The 25,623-nt window shown below is 43.0% G+C and overlaps 1 protein-coding gene across 1 annotated transcript in view; it reads left to right on the top strand.

Moving 5' to 3' along the window:
- The window catches only part of LOC137917696 (intermembrane lipid transfer protein VPS13B-like), a 303,427-nt gene that overhangs the window by 216,497 nt on the left and 61,307 nt on the right, over positions 1 to 25,623 (top strand). Inside the window, exons 35-39 of the mRNA XM_068760421.1 lie at positions 1,756 to 2,097; positions 2,741 to 3,158; positions 3,408 to 3,545; positions 11,031 to 11,426; positions 24,447 to 24,649. Of these exons, the coding sequence (XP_068616522.1) occupies positions 1,756 to 2,097; positions 2,741 to 3,158; positions 3,408 to 3,545; positions 11,031 to 11,426; positions 24,447 to 24,649 (1,497 nt within the window). The remainder of the gene's footprint in view (positions 1 to 1,755; positions 2,098 to 2,740; positions 3,159 to 3,407; positions 3,546 to 11,030; positions 11,427 to 24,446; positions 24,650 to 25,623) is intronic.

Genomic DNA, 25,623 nt, shown 5'->3' on the forward strand with positions numbered 1-25,623 from the left:
GCAGCTGTAAGCATGCTGTAATAGCAACCATGTGTACACTACAGGAACAGACCAGGGCGAGACAGGATGACACATACCTTGGTTTGGGTGAGAAGTCCTTCTGTATGTTTCCTCTGTTTTTTTAGTTCATCGTAATCATTTCTGAAGAGAACGGCAGCAGCTAATCGAAATGATGTTGTCATTACAATTAGTGATGGAAATGTTAGTGGAATCGACGATGATTAATAGGCCCAAGTCCCTTCATGATGCAAGACACAGGCTTGCAGTTACACAGTCCACAGTGTTTAGTTGATGTGGTTGGATTGAAACGGCCTTACATGTTTACATGAGCCTTTTTCTCTATTTTTATTTGTGTCTTCCTGACAGCCCGTCTTTGTGAGAAATGAGGAAATGCTTTTGTTCGGTTTTCTATAAGATCATTTTCTCACCATTTACACAATGTTTTTTAAATACAAAAACAAGTTAATTCCAGCTTCTTCTTTTTTTTACCACCATTTTCTGTCAGTGTGTTGTTTTGGTAGGTACTTTCTGTATGTCTCCTTCCTGTTCCGTGGGAGCCAGCAGTGGCTTCTTTATAGTCTTGAAGATGGCATGCTCTGGTAGCAGAATAAAGATGCTGGTTTTCATTGTCACTTGAAAGCCAGAAACCTACTTTCATTGATTAATATCATCTGTCACTGAAAGCTTTTTATTGTCTCGATGGCTGGAACTCTCCCGGCACCAATTACTTGGAGCCAAGCATAAAATCTCAGCTGCTTTATACATAATACCACAGTCGTTGCACGAAACAATTCGATTTGTTGGAGTAAGGCCCTTTTCCAAGCGTATTTTCAATATTGCAAGAACTGCAAAATCATTTAAAGATCACTGAAAAAGTCCCTCAAGCTTTCTTTAATGTCTGCATGGCTATACTACTCTCGTCAGTTTGTCAATGGTTTCAATCAGGCAAGTTGTTTGGTTTTTGTCCTCTTGTAAAGTCCGTATCCAACAAGAAACAAATGTTCTAAAACAAGTGTTCTCACTCATTTTTGATCATCTAAGAAATTCTGCGAATTTACTTTTTTTGCAGATAAAATTCTCAACTGTTTATTGTTGTTTGTGTATTTTAATAGATAAATGTTTTTTGTTTGTATAGAGTTGTGCTTTCATGAATTTGGGAATAATACTGATTATCATTGATAGCAGACTATTATATTGTGTAAGTAAAGCGTCACAAGGCGTTCTCATGTTTGTTGTGGTTGTTTCAGAAACAATCTAATCTTGTCTCACTGCATCGAGGAGCCAGTTGGCTAGCAAGCAGTTGCGAGACATGATTGTGATGTGTATATAAAAAGGTTGTTAGAAAATATATGAAAAATATTAAGCATTTCCTTCGAGTGCTGCGTGTTGCTGCTAATCCGTGGTGATCCTCCCTTAAACCAAACAACGTGAACGTGTTGGTTTTCTTAAAAATTAAGAACGAAGAACATATCTCAGGCACAGTTCAATTTATGAGTGAAGTGTCTAAACTGCATCACCTACTGCTTAAACCACTATATCGTTCATGCTTTAACAAAAACAGAAATGTTCTCATAAGGGATTCGCCAAGTTTTGGCATTTAATCTTTTATTTGTGTTATTCAGTACTCATTCTTAAATGTCATTTTTGAGCCGCTTCATCTCCTGTCTTGCAGTCATCTCAAATTGGACCATTCTGGACCCAAGGAAACAATCATCACCCTGAAACAGTCTTACCTTGCAGTGTTTCTCATTGCAGGTGTATCGAAGGGAGCAGAAGCATGGGGGTCGCGACCCTGCAGCCGGTGCTGACTCCTCGTCCCGCCGCACCTTTACCGGGCAGGACAGCGGCTTTGGGAGCGACAGCGCTCGCATTCGTATTGTCCAAATTGAGCAGCAGAGTGGGACCAGTCACCACTGCATCGCCAGGCCCTCCCACAAGTCTACCATCACCAAGAACCTCAGCTTCATCCCTTTTGACATTTTTCTCACCGCAAGTAAGCTGTCTGTCATGACCTATGCTTGCTCCAGCCCCCCAAAGACTCTTCCCTCATCAGCAGACACCCCCAGCACGCCCGAGAAAAAGGAGCCCGTGGAAACGGTAAATGAAAAGCCTGCGACTTGGACTTGAGAGCTGCTTCATGAGACAGATGTTTCAGGTGTCTGTGTGTATATTATTTTTCTAAAGTATGCACAATAGCAATATAATTATATTTTTGTGTATGCACAAAGAATTAAGATTGCAAAGTTTTCTAAACATATAATTTGGAATTACTTTGTGTGATTGATGAAAGTCATTTTCTACGGTTCATGGTAATGAGATCCAGGCAGATATGAATTTATACCCTTTCTGGGCACCGGCTCAACACTGTCCCACACGAAACAGAGGAAAAACAAACACAGCGTTTCCACAGGCATTTAGACGGTAATAAGTATTTCTGTTTGCTCATGTCAACTGCATGTTTATTGTGAACAGACAATTTCTGATTTGATGTGCGTGGATCGGATGATGATGAATATATTTATTAGATAGAATGTTAGAGCAGTACAAGTACAGTCAAACACCCTGTCTAAGAGGAACATTTCAAAAAGGCCCCTGCGGTCCTGGGGTCAGTCACCTCTGATGCCTGATGAGTTCGGTGGACAAACGTTTTTCCCCGATCATCTTATTGACATAACTGCTCGAGTATCTGAAATACTTAATTTTTGCATAATACTGAACTTGCTGCCCGTGTCTCTTTTAGATGGGGAAGAGCGCCCTGAATCAACCTGACAACCTGGCTGAGTCTCCCTCAGCCTCAGTGTCCCCATTGTCCCCAGATCCAACTCCAGCTGCCCAAAGTTCCCTCGCTGGCCTAACCGCTGAGGACATCCTCAACAGCAACACCTCCCAGCCGGCCTCCCCACTCTTGAGAGGCAGCCTGCTTTCCCTGGATGGTCTGCCAACTCCCAGCCGCTCCTCCGCCCGCCAGGCACTGGGCGTGACCATAGTGAGGCAGCCGGGAAGACGAGGGGACGGGGACCAGGTGATGGAACCACTCCTGTACCTCCAGGTGATGCAGCCCTCTGCACTGCTCAGCTGTCACCACCGAAAGCAGAGGATGGAGCTTTCTGTGTTTGACGTGACTTTACAAGGAGTGCCTTCTGACTACAAGTGTCTAGGTAAGAGAGATTAGGCGAGTGTGGCGGCAGAGGCGAAGGGCTTCTGCTGAAGGAGATGGTGGGATTGGATCCTTCTTATAAAATTAGAGACCGTTTACTGCCACCGTAATATACTGTCAAAAAAAGGGCGGACCGGTATTTTGATCTAAGAGTTGATGGCTGTTTTCTTTGTCCTCTGCTGTTCCTGTCCCCATTTTATCCTCTTTTTTCTCATTTTTGTCTTTCTCTTTAATGCCCTCTTTGATCCAGACCCAGGAAAGACTCTGCCAGAGCCTTTGGACTATAATGTGTATTGGTTGCAGACAGTGGCTGGAGAGGTGGACAGTAAAACGGGCATCCCACCCCCTCTGCTCGCCCTCCAGATCAAAGATTTCCTCAATGGACCAGGTGGCGATCATGCACACACACACACACACAGCAGTTGTGTACACTCATACTCATATGTTCATACTCAATTTAAAGTCTATTCCACATTCAATTCCATTTGAGATGGAATGTCCAGCACGGCATGCATTGATCAAACACATACCAGACGCAAACACAAGGTCTGCTTCTCTGCGCTGATCCAGATAATCTGCTGTATAAATGACACTGCTGATGTGGGCCAGTAATATTGCTTATATTACACTCTTAAAACAGCAAACGGCAAGCTCCTGTAGATTTGAATGTGTGTGTGTGTGTGTGTGTCAGGCTCCCGTGGATTTGGCTTTCATAGGATTTGTTTGTCTATTTTTAGCCTGATGTGATATCCATGTGCGCTTTAAGCTAAGGTTGTTGACCTAAAGGTGTGGCTGACATTTTACCCGGATAGAACAGCAGTCAGTAAATGTGTGAGTGGGCCCGTTATCCCTTTGAGGATCTCGTGGAGAGTGTGTGTAGGCGCAGGACATCCTTTGGACTTCAGCTTCTTCAACCGAGCAGGCCAGATGCTGCAGACACACACACACACACACACATACACACAACTATGAACCTTCTTTGAATTATGGTCTGTCTGGTGTTACAGATGAAGGTTTGGGAAAGTGTACATCCCCCTCTCTCCCACACACATCGCCTCCTGCTCTCAGCAGAAGGCCTCAGCGTCTTTGTCCTGGAATCAGATAACAGTGCAGCAGTCACACAGCAGCAGTCACACAGCAGCAGTCACACAACGCTGTCACTCAGCAGCAGTCACACAGCAGCAGTCACACAACGCAGTCACACAACAGCAGTCACACAGCAGCAGTCACACAACGCAGTCACACAACACAGTCACACAACGCAGTCACACAACGCAGTCACACAGCAGTAGTCACACAACGCAGTCACACAACGCAGTCACACAACGCAGTCACACAATGCAGTCACACAGCAGCAGTCACACAGCAGCAGTCACACAACGCAGTCACACAACACAGTCACACAACGCAGTCACACAACGCAGTCACACAGCAGTAGTCACACAACGCAGTCACACAACGCAGTCACACAACGCAGTCACACAACGCAGTCACACAACGCAGTCACACAGCAGCAGTCACACAGCAGTAGTCACACAACGCAGTCACACAACGCAGTCACACAACGCAGTCACACAACACAGTTACAGTGCTCACCTGCAGCTCTGTCCCTCTTCTAGTCCCTTAGATCAGTGGTCCCCAACCTTTTTTCTGCCACGGACCGGTTTCATGCCGTTAAATTTTTTCGCGGACCGGATATTGTGTGTGCACTTGCACACACAATATCTACTCACCATAAATTGTGGTCCTTCACAGTTTTTTGTTTCATAAATTCCACATTCTTGTCTTTTAATCCAGGTTCTCGTTTTTTAATCCAGGTTTCTTGGTGTCTGTGCCGAAGCAGTTTTGAATCCTTCATTGCTCATTAACGAAGCTATTCAGCTGTTGATAAACCGTGTTTTAAGTCTTAGTCCTGGTGTCTCTTCTTGGAGGTCATCACCTCCTCTTCTTCCTCCTCTTCTTCCTCCTCAGTTGGACTTTTCTCCTTAGCAAAGAAGCTCTCCAAAAACTTTTGTTTCTTTTTATTAATTTTCGCGAGTTCACGGCTGTTTTTTTAGCAACGTATCAAGAGGCGATTGTTACGTTGGAGAAAATCCGGTTGTTTTTCAAAATAAAACACCTTTTAGACGCTAATAATCGATACAACGGAAATTGTATGCATTAGTTGTTCTTTCTTTGCGGCCCGGTAACAAATACCTCACGGACCGGTACCGGGCCGCGGCCCGGTGGTTGGGGACCCCTGCCTTAGATGATGACAGTCAGTAATTTACAGCAAGATTAACTCTTGACGATACATGTCGGTCTGTTTTTCAGTGCATGTGTCATGAATGACTCCTTTCTGGGTGCATGTGGATGTATTGTATATTATATACTATATAATCCCGTCCGTTCCCAGTGATCAAATAAAGAGTAGAATAGATTTAGGTTTGCTTCCTGTATTTATCCACGAGGAATGGCATTATGTATGCTTTGTGTTAATTTTACAACTTTACTGTGATTTATTAACAGGATGTCTCGCGGTATCGCTGCAGATGGTTGCTGCCTGTTATATCTCTAAAGATAATTACATTTCATTGTGGTTACATCTGATTCCAGTGTTTAGTTGAAGAGCAGATGTCGACATTGTGCAATTACAGTCAGGTGTTTCCCTTGAACTGTCCTCTCGTAGGATAGATACAATCACATTTATTCTCTTCCCTCCCTCACACACACACACACTCACACACACACACACACATAAACAGCATCCTTCCAAATGACTCAGACAGGATCCAGGCTCAGTGTGAGGTTGCCCCAGGTCAGGCACTGCTGGAAATATCAAGAATTGGCCACACATGCTACTGGTTCTCATTCACCCACACAGTCAAATAGGCACACACACATTTTCAAACCGTGTGTTGTTTGGTAATACGAATCTGTGGTGCACATAATTTTCCTCTTCGGGGGATGAGGAACCAAGTCAGCAGGGAAAATGCTACAGTGACTTGACAATGATCATCTTACATATATTATATATGCATATAAAAAAATCCATCTTGCTGGATACGCAGAGAGACAAAGAATCACACTTTACCACGTGTAATATTTAGTTGAGTGGGATTGTTTAAAGCAACATAGTTTGAAAAGGAAATCAAAGGAGGCCGAGAGAAAATGAGAAACGCCTTGATGATGATTAAAAAAAGTGAGTCAGATTTTTTTATATCCACCCTGCTGCTCACGGTTGGCTGATTTGCACGTGCGAGCCTGTTGTTACGTGCATGTGCTGCTATGTGTGTGTGTCATGTCTGACAGCTCCACTTTGATTAGACAATATTTCACATTTGATTTATTTCACGGAGGCGCAAACCGAGCGCGGACTGCCGTGAGGCCACGGCTTGCTTTGTTTACAGCAATATGCTCGCAATTTCAACAGCATTTACGCCGCAGCACCAATCAAAGCTTCCCTCCCAAGGATGCGGAGCGGGGGGACTCTTGTAACATGTGTACTGTAAACTGAATGGTGTTTCTGACCCTCAATCAGCAGCCACGTCATCACATACACACATGCATAGTCTCCACTGGTGCAGAAACACATGGGAGGTCACATTATTCTGAACAAAGACGGTTCAAGGAGTCGCCAACAACCACGTACTCCAAATCTACCAGGGTGGCTTCCTTGTTTTTTTTTTTAATTGGACATGAAAAGGGTTCAGCTTTTGACCAATGAACACAGAAAGACACACTTTCCATCAGTCTTCGTTCCAATCCTACTCACGTCTAGCCTCTGGGCGGCTCAGTGAGTGAGTCCAGAGATGTAACTGCTACCACTTGCAGACAGGAGAAGCAACAGGTGATAGATTAGCTCGAACAAATTGAAACCATTGCGCTTTCATTTTCCTGGTTCCCTTCAAACTGTTGATTTGTAAAAAGGTTGTCAGTTACTGTATACAAGCCATTGCCCTTCGGAACATCTAGAACCACTCTTAATTTGAGTCAGATGGTGTCTTGGGCGTGTTTCACTGGCCTTATGGGATGTGAGGAGGTTTTTTTTGTGACACTGGAATTCTTCAGAAACTCAAGCTGTTCTTGGCCCCCACAAACATGGGTATGGATAGCCCTTACATACAGGTCCTGTGTAGTTGGACACCATGCCACCTGTGTCAGACATGGGACTTTTGTTGTCAAGAATCAAGCATAAAAGTTTATCTAAAAGAATCAAAGGTGGGGTTGAAATGAAAACAATGTTCGAAGTGGACGCACATGTGCGCGCACCAAACACAGGGTCAATGTGGGAACGGCGTCACGCATGACCTCGCAGAAAAAGGCACAGTAACCTGGGGTACGAAGAATATTTGATCTCCCCATCTCTTTTCCACAATATATACTTGTGTGCATGTGCCTCTGTCAGGCCTTGATCTTCCACTCTTCTAGCGCTAATAGAGGCTGACACTTAAGAAGGGCCAAGTCTATGACCCCCCCCCCCCAGCCTGTTTGCATTAAGTCCTGTACTTTAAAGGTATGTGAACACTAACACCACCTCTCTACTGCCAGGCTTGCACAGACCTTCCACTGACACCGTCTGCAGCTTGAAATAGCCATTTGTCCTGCAGCTGAAGTCACGGTGTTCCCAACAAAAACTCTCCGATGAGTGAAAATGCCACTGCTGGAAAGCCCTCTTTAAATTGCCCCACTCTGACCACAAGTCTGTCCATAATTGATATTTCCTCCCTATAAAAAACGGCGTTCCTTGTCTCCCTAAGGTATAACATGTAAATTATCCTACAATTAGAATGTAAGGGGCCTTCAGTTCCTGTCTTTGTAAGGCTTTAGAGTTATAGCATTGTAGTTGGTCAAGAAAAGTCTATTTGATAAATATCTTTCTTTGCAACGTAGTAGGTATGTTAAACTTAAGTTTGTTTGTTTTTTTCTACCCAGTTGCGAGATTATAGTACCATCATGTTATGCCTTCTCTGCATTGATAGCGTAACCACATGCTCCACTCCACCATCAGCTCCACGGAATCAACACATAATGGAACATAAATATACGACTTAAAGCCATATAGTGCTGTAATGAGATTTTATTAGAATTCATCTTTTGACATTTTGCCAGTTTGAAAAAAAAAATGTGCTCCACTGTTTAGCAGAGAAAGCCATGGGGGGGGCTGCACAGATGTTGCATTCCACTTTCTTTCCAGGGTGCTTCACGGAGCATTCAATTTAAGATCCAGATACCGGATACACACGCTCCTGCTGGGCTTTGGCAGACTTTCCTTTAACTGGTTCTCCAGTCAATTATTCAAGGAGTCACTAAAAATAGATTCGGCCAACAAGCACATTTGAAGGAAATTACTATATCTTGGCGTGATGTAGTCGACGTACAGTTAAGAAGAAGTTACAGATCATTTTACTGATCTTCACTGAACATCGTGAAGATCATGGAGTTGTCAAGTCATTGTGGGAATTCCACGTTGTAAGATGTAGTTTATTTCACAGAATTAATGTCTCATAATAACCCACCTCGGAAGGATCATCTGCATATATAATGCTTTTATTTGAATCTTCATCCATTCAGGGTTTTTTTGCCATTAATATGAGTTACTCATAGCTACCAAAGGTGTACTATACATGAGACAAAATCTATTTATTAAAGTTTCTATTGAACAACATTGAAGTACAGTATTTACACACACATAAATAAATAATTAAAATAATATAAAATAGCAATAATAAGAAAACTCTGACAATAAATAAAGAAATCAAAATTTAAATTTAAAACTAAGGGTGGGGGGGGCTCAAATTAATTACATATTTAAGCATTAGCATGTTTATTTTTGCTAAAGTGCTCCAGTAAAGCATCCCATGTCTAAATAAAAATCATTTCCCTTTTAGTTCAAATGTAATTTTTGGAGGAGGTCGGAGGGGTTTTTTTGGTTCCAGTTTAATCGGATGATGATGATGAATATATTTATTAGATAGAAGATAGAATGTTAGAGTACAAGTACAGTCACACAGTAGAATTATTACAGTACAAGTACAGTCAAACATCCTGTCTAAGAGGACCATTTCTAAAAAGCCCTTGCAGTCTTGATTCCGTTGAAAGTCCTTAGTACATAAATCATTGACATTTAACAATACAAATAAAACTAAAATTAAATTACTAACTTGATGCAAAATAACAATACATTAAAAATAAATTACTGTAACAAATGTAATAACCGTTTTTTGCCTGTTCGAGAGATTAGTCAAGACTGAGGGTATAGACTCCAAATAATACCACTATAGGATCAGGGTGTAGGTGTGTTTGACAAATGTTCGACAACATGTTAAATATTTTTAGTCCAATAAAGCATTATGTTAGGTCATTTCCAGAAAGTATGAGCTCGCCTCTACATGAGACATTTCAAACAGCTCATGATATTAGTCAGACAGATAAAGTAAAGGTTGCAGCCATTGTGCTGCATCCATGGCACGATTCACTCAGGCCAGGTGAGTTTCTGATGAATACACCCCTATTCTCATTCTAGAGCTGACTCGGGGTTGGTGGCAGGATGCATTTTTCTCTGGCGGGGGGGGGGGACCTCAGGACGTAGGACAATGGATAATGAGGGCCAGGACTCCTTGTGTGGAGAGCCACGTGAGGCCCTGGAGCTGGGCCTGACTGGGTGATCACAGACAGCTTTATGTGATTACAGAGGCGGGGGGGGGGGGGTCGGGGTGATTAGATCGAGGGGTGGAGGCAGTGTAAATGATAGAGAGGATTAAGAGAGAGGTAGAAGGATGGGCTGCATGAAAACAGAGGGAGCAAATGAATGGATGAAAGGGAAACTGAGGGGAGCCATGAACACTGGATGAATAGCTGCATGCGGGTTATTTATTCCACCGCTGGACATTTCCTGGTCAAGAGTCAAGTGGAAATGATAAGCTACATTACACAGCAATTCCTCCTATCTTTCCTCCAATTCCTGTCTCCAGCCGTCCTTCCATGCCACACTTCCACTGGATTAAATGAGAAAGAACCCTGAAGGCAGGCGTGTGTGTGTGTGTGTGTGTGTGTGTGTGTGTGTGTGCATTTTGAAGCGTCACACTAGCCTGTTGCCTCTCCTGGCTGGGCTCTCCCTCATGTCATCCAATGCTCCTACCTGGAAAGGAGACAGACAAACACTGGTGCCTTGATGAGACCATGAAAAGCAGCTGCACTGGTTTTCGGCTGCTTCCCTCTCCCATCATCATGACCAAGTGGAAAAATGGGATAATGGAAGCGGTGTAAAACAGCATTGAGTTCATTCACGTGTCTTTGTAAATTCCAGTCAAGTGTTTGAAGGCTGCAGTGGAACAGTGGAGAACAGCGTCTCAGATTTACGGGGCTGGCACGAAGGGGAGATTCTCCTCTGCTTTACTGAAGTGTCACGTCAGGATGTTACAGTGAGACAGCCAGTAATTTTGTGTGTATAAGACAAGGAAAATCAATTGAGACTGGACCCAGATGTTCTTTAACAGGTCCTTGCCTGCGAAGCTGCGTGATGATGACATGACATAGTGCCGTTCGGTATTCCTCGGACGAGATGGTGATATATCTTCCTCAGTGGGACTCGGGTGAAACCGGCCTTTTCTTAAAACCACCGACTGGATCGTGTCGAGGCTTTGTGGACTAAAGCATTACAAGTTTATACAGTTGAGTTTAATTTAGTATAAGAGAAAGCATGGTTCAATGATGCAGACTAAATATTCTGTCTTTAAATTAGTAATCATGAAAAAAATCATATGAATTTCCTATTTTGAAATGCAAATAAAACAAACTCAGAGCCGTTTTAATATATATATTTTTTAATACTTTCTGTTCTTCACTGTCTGTCATTTCCCCCCCCTTATTCTTTCTTTCTCTCTCTCCACAGCTGATTTGAATCTGGAGCTCTCACGACCTCTGAAATTAAACCCCACACTGGCAAAACTGGAGCAGGCCAAAGCCTACCTACAGAAAGTTCTACTAAACCCTGCGTGGAATACTTGCAGTAAACTTCCCTCAGCATCGTCCACCCCTCTTTCCTCCCCTACGAAGACGCTTCCTGGGGCTGGCGTTCCTCGTTCAGAACCACAGCATCAGATGTCAGCTCTGGGTAAAGGCAGCAGCATCAGGGCTTTGGCGCTGTCCTTCCACAAGGTGTCTCTTCACTCTGCGCAGATTGTGGTAGTCATGGAGACAGAGGCCCAGCCACTAAGACCCAGCGCAACAGTGATTGTTTCGTCCATGACAGGAAGTCTGGACATGAATCCAGGACCCAGGACAGAAGGTGAATAAAATAAAATAAAACTACCGTATTTTCCGGATTATAAGTCGCGGTTTTTGTCATAGTTTGGTCGGGGGTGCGACTTATAAATCGGAGCGACTTATATATGCTTTTTTTACAAAATCTGTGAGCGCAGACAGTAGCCTACACATTTCTATAACAGGTGTTACAGGGAACTCTGTGACCCGTCAGAATCTGTCGCGGTTTCTGGAGGTTCATATTTATCTGTCACACCTGTTATCTAAAAACACCAATTAGAAGGGCTGATTGAAAATGGCGCCGAAAAGAAAGTCATATTCCGCGGCTTACAAGCTTCAGATAGTGAAATATGGAGCCGAAAACGGCAATCGAGCAGCAGAAAGAAAGTTTGGAGTGAGCGAAAAACTTGTAAGGGACTGGCGAAAAGCGGAGGTTATGCTTACTGAAATGAAGAAAACAAAGAAAGCTAATCGCGGGCGACAAGCTAGGTGGCCACAGTTGGAGGAACGAGTTCACGCATGGGTGCTTGAACAACGTGCTGCTGGGAGAGGTTTGTCAACGGTGCAGTTGCGTCTCCGCGCCCAAGTGGTTGCCAGGGAAGTGAATATAAACGGCTTTGCGGGAGGACCTTCTTGGTGTTACCGCTTCATGCAGCGCAAACGCCTCTCTATCAGAGCTAGGACGACACTGTCCCAAAAACTGCCAGCGGACTTCCAAGCCAAGGTTGACAGTTTCCGCGCGTTCATTGAAAAGCATGTAAGTGATCACAACGTGACACCGGATCATATTATTAACATGGACGAGGTCCCCCTCACTTTTGACATCCCCATGGGCCGAAGTGTTGCAGAGAAAGGGCAAAAAAGTGTGAATATCGTTACAACTGGTCATGAGAGATCACACTTCACAGTGGTGCTGGCATGTTGTGGAGACGGATCAAAACTGCCACCGATGGTCATTTTCAAACGAAAAACCATGCCAAAAATCCAATCCTCCTCAGTTGAAATCGCCGTGAACGAGAAAGGGTGGATTGATCAAGAAATGATGAACTTGTGGCTTACAAAGTGCTATAATAAGCGACCGGATGGCTTCTTTAGAGCACGCAAAGCTCTGCTTGTGATGGATAGCATGAGAGCGCACATCACACCACAGTTAAAAAATAAATTAAAATTTTTCAACTCCATACCTGCCATCATCCCTGGAGGCTTAACCAAAATACTCCAGCCACTTGATATCTCTGTGAATAGGAGCTTTAAGTCAGTTTTGCGTAACCTGTGGGAGCAGTGGATGACGGATGGAGAGCACAGCTTCACGGCAACCGGGAGAATGCGCCATGCAACTTTCCTGGAAGTCATTGAATGGATCGACAAAGCATGGGCTTCAGTGACAACCGCAACCATCCTGTCGGGATTCAGAAAGGCTGGAATAATTGGAACTGCAACTGACGACGAGTCTGATGTAAGCGACGTAGAAGAGGAAGCGGCGTCTTGTCTACCTGCCGAGTTGGGGGAGTTGTTCAAAAGTGACACCGAGGATGAAGATTTCCTTGGATTTCGTGATTCGGAATAAAACCTGATATTTTGGTAAACGTGTTAGCATGTTCTTTGTGCTATATGTTGTTTGGTGTTGGATTTTATCAAATAAATTTTCCCCAAAAATGCGACTTATCCTCCAGTGCGACCTATATATGTTTTTTTCTTCTTAATTATGCATTTTTTGGCTGGTGCAACCTACAATCCGGAGCGACGTATAATCCAAAAAATACGGTATATATATATTTTTTCTAAAGTAAGTTAAAGATCAGAGAGCTTATGGGTTGGGTAAAAAAAAATGAAATTAGTCTGAGACAAGAGCTTGCATTAGGCACATAATATTTAGCAGGACAGCTGGTTGAAATCCTAAATAGAATGAATAATAAGGTTTTTTTTTTTAGTCTAGTCTAGTGAATAAACACACAAAAAAAGTGACAAAGGTAAGCATGCTTTGTAGCTACAACATTGATTTCCATATTTCTTCATACCCCAAGACATTCTCTGACTCCTGATGAAACCTGTTTGACCTCAGTGAGGTATCCTCATTGCCTGACTGAGCCCGCACCTTAAATGTATCAATGTTCTTGGTCATCCATTCATTCATTCATCCATTTTCATCTGCTTATCTGGGGCCGGATCGCGCGGGCAATCGGGAAGCCCAGACTTCCCTCTTCCCAGCCACTTCTTCCAGCTCTTCCGGGGGGGGATCCCGAGGCATTCCCAGAACAGCCGAGAGACAGAGTCTCTCCAGCGTGTCCTGGGTCTTCCCCGTGGTCTCCTCCCGGTTCTTGGTCATGTGGGGGGAAAAAATCAAAATATCACAACAGTGTGTTCCATCATTTCTGCTGTATTTCAAGACTTTTACACTTGTTTGAAGGACATTCCTGAAACAGGTGGACCTGACTTGGAAACAGCTGGCATGACTTCACCCTGCTTGTCAGGTTTTATCATCTTTTTAAGCACCCATCATTTTAAGACCTCAGCATTACCCTACACTTAATTAGCATTTTTTTGTGGTGTGGCATTTATTTTGTATTCAAATCCACTTTATATGGGAATTCCAACTAAACCTAGAATATTGCAATTGAAGTACATTTACTTAGCGCTCTAAATATCAAATGCAGATTTATGAGAGAACAAATCCTTCTATTTCACTACATTAAACATTAAACTTACAAAGCAAATACACTACAAAGCGCTGGACAAAGCACTAGACCGCTGTACCTCACACATAAATGTCTTATTCATTTGGAGGAAACTGACATTTTACAGCATCAGGAATGTGCAGAGATGAAGCAGAAAGTTGAATACATAATTGCAGGTCTGTTGTTATACTTTCATGGCCACTATCTCACTTCATAGCACCTAGTCAAACTTTCCGTTTTGCAAAAATATCTGTTTTTTTGGAAACGCTGTCATTCAGTACGTAATACTGTAAAATGATGGGAAATTAACACCAGTTCTGCTTTCATTATTATTTTAAATATAGCTGTTTTTTATGATGGCGAAGCCATCATCTGCCAAAGACAAGGTTTGTCAGTAAACTGTAAACTGATATGTTTGTGTTAGTCTTGGATCTAAAGTTGGTCTAAGAACATACATGTATTTGATTGCATTTGATTTTCCAGCGAGAGAGAATATTTTCATCCATTTACTTCTTTGTGTGTGTGTGTGTGTGTGTGTGTTTTGTTTTTCATGTCAGGACAAAACCGTGCCTTTATCAACAATGGCTATGACCCAGGAGGCATCACAGTGTTTCCATTATGACAATCAGAACTGCTAATGCTAATATAAATTCAAAAGCTTCCAATTTCTCTGTGCCATTGGGTGTGAGCCGACTCGCTCCGTCAGATTATCTGGAAGATTTGTTTGTGTTTCAGGTTTTCTTTTTTTTCTTTTTGGAACATCTTCCAGATTGGACAGCAGGAAGGAACAGAAGGATGAAAGGCATCGAGGGGCTGACACCATATACTAGATTACAAAGAAAACTCCTCACTAGTAATTTTGCAAGGAGATGATGATGGTGCCTCAAAACCGCTGAGCAGCACATCACTTGTTGTCTGGGGTTTGGGAGGGACAAGGACAGAATTGAAACGGGGTGCCTGCATCTGTTTGACAGATGTTTTTAGATTGGCTTACACCAGATAAAATGATTGTAGAAAATGTTAATTAAAAACCATAACTGGTTTCACTTTGTTTAGTCCAAGCTGCAGCGCTACGAGACTCGGCGCTGCTGCCTCACACTAACTCTTACCAGTGTCCATCCATCTTTGTTGTCTTGGCTTTGATGGCCGTAGTTTAAACTGCATGTGGCGTGCAATGGAAAAAAAAAACATGTTTAGAGACAAAGTACCTAACACAAAACTAATCCCCTCACCCTCCTTTTGCTTTGACTTCTATTTATAACGATAGAAGTCAGTAATATGTTTAATAGTACTGTTTAGTGTTTTGTTATTGGTAGTTTGTTACAGTAAACACATGAAATAGAGATTCGTGTGCCGTGAACTGGATCTTGCTCTCAATATAATATGCCTGGATGTAATTAAAATGTTGGGATCAGAACAAATTGGTGTTTATTGACATCTGTGGGATCCTTCATTCTCACTTTGGCTTGATCTATTAGGAAAAATGTTTGTTGCTAAGACCCCAAAAAACATAACAGCATGTATCTGTTCTGTATGAGACATTAGAATAAACTACTCAGGCGCTGTAATCTACCGAACCCCTAAATACAATAAGGACTTCATAAATGGACTCTGTGGCCCCACTAATAACTGTGCAGCCTAAAGCTAAACCCCAGCCCTGTTTCAGTGTCAGAAGTCGTGCCGCTAGACGGGAGTGTTGCAGAGCTGAATGCAGGTGGAAGAAGGACAAGCTGCGAGATTCACATCAGATATTGAAAGACTGCTCTGTCCTAAATGGCCCACAACATTTCTGTTTGGAAGCATCTCTGAAATGTGCAATAATTTTCTGCACTCTTTTATTGACAATATTGCTACCGCTAGGGCTCTGATCTCTCCTGCTGTCTCTGGCCCCTCTTGCTCTGTCCCTTGTAGGGCTGTGCTTGACACATTTGAGTCTGTAACTCTGTCCCTTTTCGAGGACGTGGTTTGCCATATTAAGCCTTCAGGTTCTCCTCGTGATGCTGTCAATTTTTTTGTTAGCATAGGGCAGTCGGTCCTTGCAGTCATTAACAGCAGCTTGTCTTCTGGTGTGGTTCCTGTAGGTTTTGAACATGCAGTTGTGAAACCCCTGCTAGAGAAACCTGGCCTTGATCACACTGTGTTGGGTAATTTTTGGCCCATCTGCAACTGCGTTTTATTTCAAACATTTTGGAGAAGGTTGTCTACACTCAGCTGAAGTCTTTTATCGAAGACAATAATATCCTGGAGATTTTCCAGTCAGGTTTTAAAACTCTACACATCACAGAGTCCGCCTTGCTTAGGGTTTTTAATGATATTCTCCTTGCTAATGACTCTGGCGATGATTCTTGTTCTGTTGGATTTGACCGCTGCCTGTGTGTTAGCCTTGGTGGTCATGAATCCTCCTCTGCACAGTTGCCTCATGGGGTTCCACAGGGCACAATTTTAGGGCCTCTACTTTTTACTTCGTAGAACAAGAAAGCTTTATTTGTCATTGAAATGTTGGCCACTAGAAACACCACAACTAAATTTCATATGCACCCTCGTACAAGGAGCCCCTTGAAACAATCACACACATGCATATATGTATAGGGGCCCCATAGCATGAGGAGAAAGCATAGGGTGAAGGCGTCAACATGATCGGCACACCAGGAGCAGTTGGGGGGCGGTGCCTTGGTCAAGGGCACCTCTGCAGTGCTCTGGGGGTAGACTGACCCCTCTCCAGCCACTTGAACCGGTTACTCTCCGGTTCCAAACCCAAGGCCCAACCAGCTGAGCCACTGCCGCCCCCCGTCTGCCTCTGAGTTCCGTTTTAAGCCTACCTCTCTGAGTTTCTTCAGCTGTATGCTCCTGCTCGGCAGTTCGGGTCAGCTGATGCTGGAAGTGCCATTATTTGATTGTTTCTTTTGTGATTTCAGATTTCTTGTGTACATTTTTATGTTTACTTATGTACAGCACTTTGTTTCAGCGTTTGGTTGTTGAAAGGGCTTTATAAATAAAGCTGAGTTGAGCATTCTTATAGATTTTTGTCACAACACATACTACATACTCCATCCCGGGGGGGGGGGGGGGGCTCTCTACATACTCTTTCCAGAATTGTTACCATTGAAAGGAGAAAAAATGTCTCCAGTTACGCTGACTGAGCTTATAATAGATGCATCTGCTGACACTTGGCCTTAGCTGCTTCACCTCAATTACTCAGCCTTCCTGCCTCTCTGGTCCATTCTGTACGTCCGAAAACGGATATCTTGGAGTTTTTACGAAGATAAAGGTTAGGATTCCCATTCTGTTAGACTGAGAATTTGAGCTGTCACAGTAAGTCGAGGGGAATTACCCTCTTGGGAAAGGCTATACATGAGAGATGTAAGCGAGGAGTTGTTGCATTACTACTGTCGCTTCTGCTGGTCTTCATCAGCAGATGAAGACTGATGGACCACATCCTGATCAGACCCCTCAGGATGATGCCAGTGAGCAAGGAGAAGAAAGAGAGGGAAAAAGAGGGTTCTGAAAGAAGAGAAGCAGGAGGGTGATAGAGATGTAGAAAAAAAGAGTGTCAGACTTTAGGATAGAAATGTGTAGGCACAAAGAAGGAACGGCATTTCAAATAAACAAAGTGAAATAGAGATTTAACAAAAAATGTGACTCAGTACAACAAAGGAAATAAGTTAAAGAATAAGCAGATGAGGATAAAGGGAGCAAAGAGGAGAGGTACAGAAAGAACAACAGCTATAATCCAGGGCAGAAGGAACATTCAGAGGACAGGCAGATTACTACGTCTCAGCAGTTAGAGGTCTCTTCAGTGTATGCCGTTACACTCAGCCCACCCCACCCTCTCTTCAGCCGCATACATCCATAGCCACAGCGGGGTGAAGACCTTGTCATCCTCCCCTCAACATCCGTGGAACATCTGGGGCTCTATACCTGGTCACGGCAGCTCCCCCTCTGCCAAGGGACAAGATGGAGAGAGAAGGGATTAGGTTGACAGTGAGGTGTGTTACCAGATCCTGTGTTAATGAAAAGCAAGTGGTAACCCAGCATTCCTCCCTACATCCAGGGCTCACTACTCCCCAAGGTAGGGGGGCATTTATAGTTCAATGAAAAAAAAAAGAAGGGAGATGGGCAAAGGAGAGAACATATGTCTTGAGGTCCCTAAAACAAGACGCTCTCTAATCTCTCAGCTCGCCCTCAGACTGCCCATAGAATGCCCCCAAATTCCTAAAAACACACTTGTATACTGTACATGCAGTATTTAACCAAGTACACACATTTTCATTTGCATACAACAAAATACATACACACAAATCTTTCTCTGCTGTCACATCTTATTTATATCGCTTGCATTTTGTTTACCGGGCCCTCCAATCTTTGACGATTACTCAGCTGACAAAAGCACTCATTTGGTTTTATCATCTTATGTATTGTTTCTGGGGGGGACGTTGACTGAGATTTAGGCTGAGACACGTGGACAAAATTCTTGGTGCTGTTGATGAAAGAAAAACCTGTGATGGTAACTGACAAAAATAATAATAAATTGACATTTACATGCAAAAAAATAACCAATGAAAATCAGACATTGTTTTTGAAGTATGATTCAACAGAATCACTTAAAAAAAAAAAAAACCCAATGTAACACACCTGGATAAAAATGATTGTAACCCATGAGCACCTTGGAGGACATAGCTTTGTTTAACATGTCTCTGTGGGCACATAGAGACATGTTAAACAAAGCTATGTCCTTTAATTAGCATCAAAGGTGTCTTCAAACTTAATCCATCAGTCTGTCTACTTAAAGGGTGCAACTGTATTCAGAGCAACATCAAGCTGCTTGAAGATGGCATTTACCATTAACATATTCACATATAAATACGACTACTGTACTTTCTTCTTGTCACCTGAGGGATCACCACAGCAAATCAACCATCTCCACTTCACCCTGTCCTTTGGATCGTCCTCCCCAACACCAGCCACTCTCATGTCCTCCCTCACTACGTCCATGTCTCTTCTCCTGGGTCGTCCTCTAGTCCTGTTCCCTGGCAGCTACATCCTCAGCATCCTTTTACCGATATAGTCCCTGTCTCTCCTCTGGAAATGTCAAAACCATCAAAGTCTGGTCTCTCTGACCTTGTCTCCAAAACGTCTAACCTTCACTGTCCCTCTTATTGTCTCATTTCTAATCCTATCCAACCTGGTCACTCCCAAGGAGAACCTCAGCATCTTCATCTCCGTCACTTCTAGCTCCGCCCCCTGTCTTTTCCACAGAGCCGTTGTCTCTAAACCGTCCATCATGGCTGTCCTCACCACTGTCTTGTAGACCTTTCCCTTCATCCTCACTGACACTGGATGTTGTGTGCAGAAAAATTGATGAAGCAAACATCTTATAGTTTCTGAGTAATGCTCTGGGGAGGAAACGTGACAGATGGTCTGAAACCTCTTCCTCAAATTATTTGTGGCAAGAGATTCTAACTGAAATTGAACCAAGCTTGAAGATGTCTGGAATAAGGCTTGAAATCAATCTTGAACCTGGTAATAACATCATGGCTTGTGCTGAATCCAGTGTCAATGGAATTTCTCTGCCTGGTTCTTCACACATCTGAATATAGAAAGATCATATTTAGAGCCTAAAGCCAAAATGTAGCTGAATAGAATTTGTGTTGTGGCTGTCATTAAACACAGTGACTATGCCACACATACTCGGTGAGCAGCCTGTGCTATTTCAGCCTACACGTCACCTCCTGTCCTCCAATGTGCGACGGTGGTCTTGTGGTAAATGACTAGTATATTTATGTGGTATTACTTATATTACTCTTGCCATCCCAGACAGTCTTCGGGGGCCTCTTCTAGTTAGGTAATGACTCCTTTAGGTTTGCTCTAATTGATACAGTACGTCTCAGGGTATAAATCAGCCAGCCAGTGGTCAGATAAAGGCTGCCAAAGAAAAACCAACACTATAAATCACTGTCTCCAATCTTATCTAATCTTACCCATGCATTTTCACAAAATTAACTTGAGAAAAATGTCCATCTACCATTTTCGCCACTCCACCACTGTGTTCCCTGGGTAGTTTGGTTGTACCAGAGGGATATGCTTATATACAGTGTTCTGAGATGTTTGGTTTCTTTGTGTGAGTTTTTCTGTTCATTCAATTTAGTTCATTTTTATTTATATCATAACAAAAAGTTATCTCAAGGCACTTTCCAGGTAGATCGGCTGCAGGTCTGGGAAAGTAAAAGAAACCAGCAGCACACCTGTTCTAGTTTCTAACTATAACTTATTATACTTCCTATTACCGGAAGAAGGCAGGAGGGGGGCTGTGTCGCGGAAAGGTCCATTGGTGCCGCTGTGTCAAATCTGTTGAAAAACAGGTTCAGCTCATTGTCCCTGTCAATGGCGTCCTCGACACCCCTACTGTCTTTTGTCCTGTAGCCGGTGATTTTGCTAATTCCCCTCCAGACCTCATATTGTTAGTGTGCAGTCTGGATTCCAGCTTCCTCCTGTAGCTCTCATTGTCCTTTCTGGCTCTCAGCTCCTCCCTGTTGCCATCCCTGAATGCCCTCTTCTGTTCATTCAGGATCACTTTTATGTCCTCTGTTACCCATGGTTGCGGGGTTTTTTTACTCCTTGTTTTTGACTCATAGTATTTGGTAGTTCGACTATTTCAGCCATCTCACTCATACATGATGTTAATAACCTCTCCCATTGTCTCTTGGTTTAAACTTTATGTGGTTTACACATTGTCCATGTGGTCAAACACAGGTACTGCCCACCTCCTCCTCGAATGCTTTCCAGCCTCCTTTTTTTGTACATTATTCCCCATTCTCCTACTCCTCCCAGCTTATGGCAGGACTTCACAGCCCAGCAGTGTAATTTCTTTGGCTTGCCTGGCCGACACATCTCTGGAGACGAACATAACTGTAATACGGTCATATGGGACAAAAACAGGGATGGAGCGAGTGTTGAGAAATGTGCCTCTGAATGTTACTCAGCCTAAATGGAAGGATGGAATGAGAGACGGAGAGAGAAAGAGATTCTCTGTCATTAAAACCACTTCCAATTAGGTTGATTATTAAGAATGCTGGCTGCTTTTGCTGGCTTGATCGCCCTTGTGCTGCGGTCAACTGGGCTGTAAATGAGGCATGGGGAAACAGAGGAGAAGGGTTTGATGCACACTATAAGTGGGTGTGCAAAGGCATATTTGAGTGTGTTCTTTTCCACTCTTTCAGATGGATGTACATAATTGCCCATCTGCATCTACGCACGTAGGTGTGCATGTGGTTGTTTTTCTTCACACGCTTAAGCATGTCTGCATTTGTGTGCTTGTGTCTGGTTTTATGTATGTGTGTGTGTGTGTGTGTGTGTGCGCGTGAATGAGAGATTCTCCATTTAACAAGCCAGCGAGGGAGTTCCCTTGTGCTGTCTAATAAATCTTGTCCGTGAAAATAAACCTGATGTCCAGGGTTCAGTAAGTAATCTCTCGCAGCACTTTCTGCACCACAACACCAAAAGACATTAGCAGGTAAACTGCCAAATTGTATCAACAATGACTTCCTGAGAGAAATGAGTCATCCCTGTGTAATATTTCCCCTGGAATGATTTATCAAAGAGAAGGGCTCTTTCATCACAACCCCCTGTTGTGTTATTGGGCTCTGACGTTGAATAAGATGTCCCTTAGTCAGTTTACTGAGCATGAAAAGATGTGTCGGCTTGTGTGTCATACATTAATCATATCATAACTCACACACACACTTAGGTTCCATGTCTCGTGCTCTTTCCTACACGTCTATATCTATTCATCGCTTCATCCGTTGCCTACCCCTCCCTCTCCCTTTTTCGTCTCTTCCATCTAGCTCGGTTTACCCCAAGTGAACTCCAAGTACACTGTAGTCAAAGTTCCTCAAAGGATTTAAATGTCACTGAGTAACATTTGAACAACCTTTAAAAGGAAACTCTGCATGGATCTTGCCATATTACTTTGGGTGTAATACAGTTGTTAAAGGACAAGCCAGTTTCTGACAACACATGTTGGCCATTAGGTCACTTATGTCATACAATGTGTGGGTGACAAATGGTTGCTCCTTGTGTTTTAGCGATACAATGGCTTGTTCGGCTGTTAACGTAAATCTGTTCATTACTCATGTATTATTGCTGCGATGAATGTGATGAGACATTTCTTTTAGACATGTCTGTCTTCATGAGCTACTGTTGAAGCGGTAAAGGTCAAACAGGTAATAGGAAGTATAAGAAGTTATAGTTAGAGACTGGAACAGGTGTGCTGCTGGTTTCTTTGACTTTCCCAGACCTGCAGCCAAGCACGCTGGAGTGGGAATTTTTCTCGTGCTTAAAGGTGAGTTTAAAGCGCCGGTTCTCAGGGCAATATTTAGTCATCTACGGCTAAAGGCTTCCAAATGGGCTGCTGCTGTATCTTTAACTGACCGGAGCAGTCCTCCCATGTCAGCAACCAGAAGAAGGGGTTTCAGCTGGCTGATTTATGAAGGCCGGGGAGCCAAGTTCAGGATAGCCTGTGACCGCAGTGACACATCTCTGTTATAATGGAAAGGACAAAGAATGCTGTCCTTCATAATTTGAGGTTTTTGCTACTTTTGGTTCTTTCTGGATGAGTGGGTGTTTGGCTCATCATCCTGAATCAGGGTTTTCTCACTGTCATCATGTCTGCTAAAGCTTTTTAGTTTACCAAGTAACAGAAACGCCGGGTTCAAACTCGAATGTGGACTGGGTCAGACAGATGTAGCCATGATCCCAGAACACCCCTTTCAACGGAAACCCAGGAGTCACAACTAGTTCTGCTTATTTTTACCAACAGGCCACAATACTGGAACATTATTATCCATCTGTGTCAAATGCGTCTTCCTCGAGCACATTTTGTTGCACATAAAATTTATTGGTCATCAATTAATTAAGAGATATAAAGGTGAAGGCAGAGAAGATACAGTTTTTCTCAAATGGTTTGGCTTATTTCTTGAAAATGAAATTACATTCTGAACACAACAAGGACAAACTTCCAAACCACTAATTATTCACAACAGAATTGAATTTGCCCTTCATTTCATCAAATTAGAAATGTATCAATCCATGTCTCTACGTCTCAGTGCATCTTACGCCAAGTACGGTTAGCCTGCATTTCATTATTTCATTGTGTAAGTCTCTCTGTGCATGCACTATTGTGTGTTTAGTTACCTGATTGTGAAGGCTGCCAAACATGTACTAAATATAGAGCTTCTTATTCTGTTAGCTAGCACAGCAACAATTGTCAAAGAAAGACTGGACAAAGACTGAGAGGAGGACATGAGGGGTATTTCAGTGGACATCTGCCATAGTGATAAAGCATCTAAACGTTTTGACTTGCAGGGCTCACACAATGCAAAAGGGATGCTGATGAATTTTGGTGGCACTGACTATTTATATGGGAGAGGAATTTGGTTTTGAAACCTGAGTGAATGGTTTTGGGAGAGATATGAGCTTTTGTAAGTGTCGTGGTGAACAGTAAGACCGATTTGCCAAATTATCTTAGAGTTTTGAGAATGTAATTTCTGTTTCAAGAAATGAGCCAAACCATCCGAGGAAAAAAAAACTGCAATTGCATGTACAAAAGAGTTAAAAACCCCGTTCTCTTCTTTCAGGTTGCTTATGTTGATGAAACTGATCGAAAAGGACAGTTTGGAAGCCACTTTTTATTCCTTTGGAAGTTCTATTGAAGTTCCCTACATTGCATTCCCTGAATCAGGGCACAGTATCTTGAAATGACATAAACATGAAATACATCGGAGTAATAATAATAGATTAATTGGTAATTAAATGGCGATAATTACACCACATCAAAGTCAGCAACAGGAAAACAAAAGTTGCTCCATTTTCAACTGTTTCATTGTTATAAATGATCTCGTTCATTTTACTCCAAATGTTTAACATCTACACATGTTTGGGGTGAAAGAAAACGTTTTTTAGCTGTTGCTGTTGTTCGTTCCATTGGATATGCTTAATTTACTCTCTGTTCCCATGGAGCTGTTGGTGGGGACTTTGTGTCCTTCCAGTTCATTGCTTTTATGTCATTTCTAATCAGTCAATGCAAATATTCCTAGTATATATCTCTGATCCGTACTATGTCACTGTAGGTACAGCTACATACAACAACAGTGCATCTGAGGGATATTCACTTCTAAAATTATAGTTTTTACGGAATCCTTGTTTGACCTGGCAGTCCCAAAAAAGTGTGTGTGAGCTATTCCTCAACAGTTTCTCAAACATGATTGGGTCTTTTCCGTGTGTTTCTCACCGTGTTCCAATCTTCTTGGATATTAACCCTCTGTTGTCCCTGTGCATCGTTCCAACCTGGGCTCTACATCTGTCTGTCCTCCTAGATGCGGGTCAGGCTGTGTCCATACAGATAGATCTGCAGGATATGCAGATAAAGACAGGGCTGAAGGGCCGAAGCCGTCTGCTGCTGGGGCCATTCTCCTGCAGCGCCTCCTTGGAGGCTCGGTGGTGTCGGCACATTGGCAGCCCTGCACCCGAGCCCGGCCCCCCTAAACTACTGCTGGACCTGAAGGGAGGCCTGCTGCAGGTCTGCATACTCATGACATTAATTTAGCACTAAATGCTGCTCCGGTATGTAGAAGTCAGGTCAGGTGATCCGCCTATATCACAGCAGCGGGATCTACTTTTATTCAGCTGCCCATTTAAACATCATTAGGTTCCATACTTATCGGATTGATAAGATGCCTCTGACGGAGCTCATCGTACGCCTCTTAAATCTGCTGTTCTTCTTTAGGCCTGCTATGGCTTCTATCCTTGTGGCAGCTGAGGTGATGACAGTAGGAATTGCATGCTGTAATTTTACTGCAGGTTTTAGTCACATCTGCTGGTTAGGTATTGGAATATTAAAAGACTATTTTTAGGAGGGATTATATCGAATGTGTGCCATTTTCCTGTGAGAGGTTACATAATGTCCGCACTGAAAAGTCCCCTTTCAATGTGACTAACTGAATGCATTATTACTAATGTATTATTCCACATTACTTCTTCAGGGGGGGAATCCCTAATCCCTTCCCAATTTTTAAATGACTCCCTCAATGCTTTTATTGCGTGCCCATTGACAGAAACTCAACACTTAATACGTAACCATACATTTCCCTCTGTAAATATTGGCGTTTGCGGTGTTTTAATCAAGTGCTGAACAAAAACCACCGGAATTCCTTCCCATTCCTTCTTCTCATGTTCTCGTCCAAAAACCTGGAGAAAAAAAAATCCCCACATTTTCCTGTTTTTAGAGTTTAGTCATAGCCCACCCTTGCAAGCTAGTGAGTAGAATGCAGGCAGCTCCATGTGTGAAAATATTTTGACTCAGAGGTTCCTGGTCCTTAGTCCAAACCCCAGGCAGCGTCGCTTTGATGGAGCAGGGGAAGGGGAATGCCATGGGCAAGTAAGAAGGATGTACGCTCGTACTGGGTAATGTTAGAATGATGCAGGTCTCCCTGATTACTTCTCTTTGTGGTTTAATATTTATTGTTTTGTTATTTTGTTTCTTTTCTTTTTCTT

The sequence above is a fragment of the Brachionichthys hirsutus genome, chromosome 3, assembly GCF_040956055.1.
Source record: "Brachionichthys hirsutus isolate HB-005 chromosome 3, CSIRO-AGI_Bhir_v1, whole genome shotgun sequence".
NCBI classification, from domain to species: domain Eukaryota; kingdom Metazoa; phylum Chordata; class Actinopteri; order Lophiiformes; family Brachionichthyidae; genus Brachionichthys; species Brachionichthys hirsutus.